At 41.8% G+C, this 3790-nt stretch overlaps 1 protein-coding gene across 1 annotated transcript in view; it reads left to right on the forward strand.

Moving 5' to 3' along the window:
* TKT (transketolase) overlaps nt 1–3739 on the forward strand; it is a 37857-nt gene extending 34118 nt beyond the window's left edge. The window contains exons 11-14 of the mRNA XM_035106324.2: nt 33–116; nt 249–342; nt 1964–2086; nt 3417–3739. Coding sequence (XP_034962215.1) covers nt 33–116; nt 249–342; nt 1964–2086; nt 3417–3604 — 489 coding nt within the window. The 3' untranslated portion in view covers nt 3605–3739. The remainder of the gene's footprint in view (nt 1–32; nt 117–248; nt 343–1963; nt 2087–3416) is intronic.
* Nucleotides 3740–3790: the final 51 nt, after the last annotated feature.

Here is a 3790-nt window from a genome sequence, read left to right on the forward strand (position 1 = left end):
TACAATCTATGCTGTGTTCATTTTGAAAACAGGGCATCTGTTTCATACGAACCAGTCGCCCAGAAAATGCCGTGATCTATGGCAGCAATGAGGATTTCCATGTTGGACAAGCCAAGGTGAGCGCCATTTTGAAAGTTGCTAAAAGACTTGAACTACAAGAACGTAGTCATTGAACATTGCGATTTTTACTAGCTTTTCCCAGTAAGGCTAGAACTTCCTCTAACTCTTTGTTTTACTATTGTTATCAGGTGGTATTCAAGAGCAAAGATGACCAGGTCACAGTTATTGGAGCAGGAGTAACTCTGCACGAGGCACTGGCTGCAGCTGAGCAACTGAAGAGAGGTGATTACACCAAACTCTTTTGAGAAATGCACACCAGCCATCTTGTAGGGAAGAACATGAGGGTTATAAAGGGGGAGGGGAATAGGAAATTCTTTAGAAGTGTAATCTAATTACTACACCTTTCCTTGGAGCCTTGGCAACATGTGCCCAAATCCCAAAATAAATCATTACTTTATCTAATTTTAAAAAGGTAAAGGGACCCCTGACCATTGGGTCCAGTCGTGACCGACTCTGGGGTTGTGGTGCTCATCTGGCATTATTGGCCGAGGGAGCTGGCGTACAGCTTCCAGGTCATGTGGCTAGCATGACTAAGCCACTTCTGGTGAACCAGAGCAGCACACGGAAATGCCGTTTACCTTCCCACTGTAGCGGTTCCTATTTATCTACTTGCATTTTGATGTGCTTTTGAACTGCTAGGTTGGCAGGAGCTGGGACCGAGCAACGGGAGCTCACCCCGTCTTGGCGATTCGAACTGCTGACCTTCTGATCGGCAAGCCCTAGGCTCTGTGGTTTAACCCACAGCGCCACCCGCATCCGCATCTAATTTTAAGCCTATTTTTTAAAAAAAAAACAAGAAAAAAGTTAATGTTTAATATATAAAATCTAACCCAAACATGTACCTTATCTGTAGCAATGTAGCCCTGGTGCAAACAATAGAAACTGGTTAAGAGACTGGGAATGTGATATGGATTTGCATGGCCTCTTCCTTGTGAATTTCCATGGTTTGTTTAACAATGGTGTAACATTACACCACTAACATCACTGTCAAGAATAGCTAACTAGATTCCCTTTTGACAGGGAATGGTGAATCTGATGCAAACTGGTTCTAAACATTTGAGGTTACCCTGGTTAGGAGTAACTGTGATCAGCCTCAATGCAGTGCATGTACAAGACGAACCATGAATGAAAGGGAAGGAGGGAAAGGAGAAGTCAGTGAGCATGCGATATATTGATTAGGAATATTGCATCTGCACAAGATCTTAGTAGATGGAGAGTCCTGGATAAGCAAACCATGGTTTGCTTCACAGTAGATGAAATGTCACCTTTCTTGAAACACAGAGATAGGTTGCACTATACCTGAACACTTTCAGTTACAGGCTACCTAACTGGCAGTAGTTCATACATTCCCATCCTCATTTTGCTCCTTGAAACACATGTGTTGCTACTCATTTCACTGCAGATATCATCATTTTAGTATTGGAATTGTACTGGGCCATGCTTATCCAAGACTATTGGCATTCTCCAACATAACCTTTGGTGGAATAAAGGAAATCTCACTATTGAGAAGTCCAAGAGATGATAGTACTAATAAGTTAATGCAATTATCCATTGGATAAATGAGCAGGCAGCTGTGCTTTAAGAAGACTGAAGCTGAATGATGACCTTGTGCTATCTAGTTCTTTAGATATTCCATAAGCTAGCTTCTGGGTGTCTTAATTCTTCTCAATTATCATAGTAAAGGTCCTTGGAAGTGGGTCATGAGTGCCCTCATTCTAGGGAATGAGGAAACAAGGAAGTAAGGCTTACGCTTAGTTATCAGTCAGCTTGTTTAAGTCCCCTCCCTGTGTTTTGTTGAGCCACATGCTCTGGTGCATAATTCTGTTCCCATTCTTTTTCTCAGAAAAAGTTTCCATCAGAGTGATTGACCCATTCACTATAAAACCTCTGGATAAGAAAACTATACTTGAAAATGCAAGAGCAACCAAAGGCAGAATTATCACTGTGGAAGACCATTACTATGAAGGTAGGTCAACACACATGATAACAAAGGGGGGGGGGAAATTCAGTGCTGTATATAAGTCTCTGCCATGGGTGTCCATTTATTATTGTTTGTAAATTCCTCTTCTGTGCTGTTTCCTAACTTTTGAGGGTTTTTTTATATTTTGTATATTGCATTGGACATACATGGAAGGTGATTAATAACGATGATGAGAAATACATGGACATTGATTATTTTTTAGTTCCTGTGCTTAAGCTCTACCTATACATAGTACAGACACCTAGAGACATGAAAGAGATTTCTCTCATAATAATAATAATAATAATAATAATAAATTTTTATTTATACCCCGCCCTCCCCAGTCAAAAACCGGGCTCAGGGCGGCTGTCCTATCTTGACAGTCCTAGCTTGGGTGTGATTTTGCAACAGTTAAACATTGTTGTGTTGGAGTTGCATTTCCTGCTGTTGTAGTGGAGCTGCTGGCTCTCCAGATATTATTATTATCCCTGACCATTAGTTGGTTGGGGCTGATGGGAGTCCAACATAATCTAATAAGCTACATATCTAAGACATTGTTTCCTATGTTTCAGATATTCAGGGTATGAGCGCCATTAGTTGTATAGCCAAAATGGCACCATCCTCGCAGAATGGGAGGTATCAGCAGGCTTGGGTGAACCCAAACATTCCTAGAAAAAAATTCTTTGGTGGGGAGGAATAGCTGAGGAACCTCAAATATGTCCATTGAGGAATGAACAAGCTCACTGTGCTCAGAATGCTGATTGTTTGCTGTGGAGGGGCGGGGGAATGATATAATGGAATGGAATTTTGTGGAGGAAAGCACAGCTAACTGGCTGGCTGGAACACTAAAAAGGAGCACTCCACACTGCAACATTTTACCACAGGTCCTCCTTTGTTATTTAGTCGTTTAGTCGTGTCCGACTCTTCGTGACCCCATGGACCAGAGCACGCCAGGCACTCCTGTCTTGCACTGCCTCCCGCTGTTTGGTCAAACTCATGTTCGTAGCTTCGAGAACACTGTCCACTGTCCTCCTTTAGACAGTTATAAAATAGCATTTTTGTATCTGCTGTGTCTTCATGATCAACTACTCTACTTGGATGGCTTGTGTGGACTCTTGGAGATCAGCTGTCTTGATTGGGCATCAAAGCACTAATCTTCTTAGAAGAAAAACTGTTTAGGCAAAAGCCTCTCATGGGACAAACAACTTTGCAACCTTTCCAATCCCTCTGAACTATCCAATTGTTTTCTTTTTAAATAGCTGGATTAAGCTGCTTACAAAGAAATAAAGCTTGTTAGCCTTGACTTATGGTCCATTTGTATATTATCTTCCCCTAGGTGGCATTGGAGAAGCCGTCGCTGCGGCTGTGGTTGGAGAACCAGGGATCACAGTCGCTCGCTTGGCTGTGTCCCACATACCAAGAAGTGGAAAATCAGCTGAGCTGCTTAGGATGTTTGGCATTGATAAGGATGGCATCATCCAGGCTGTGAAGGTGGCAGTGTCCAAATCAAGGAATGCAGAGTAGTTTGTGTTGTACACTCATTGTGTTCTGGGGCAGTGTTTTGGGATAAGGATGGTTTAAAAAAAAAAAGCACTGTAGCTTTCAAACGGTTGAAATTATATGCAGAGTTTTAATGGAAGAATTCTAATAAAAGTAAAAGTTTTGGGAGAAAAATAATGTTTGCTGTTTTGAACTGTGAGGATTTCTGGA

Source organism: Zootoca vivipara, chromosome 2 (genome assembly GCF_963506605.1).
Source record: "Zootoca vivipara chromosome 2, rZooViv1.1, whole genome shotgun sequence".
Classification (NCBI taxonomy): Eukaryota; Metazoa; Chordata; class Lepidosauria; order Squamata; family Lacertidae; genus Zootoca; species Zootoca vivipara.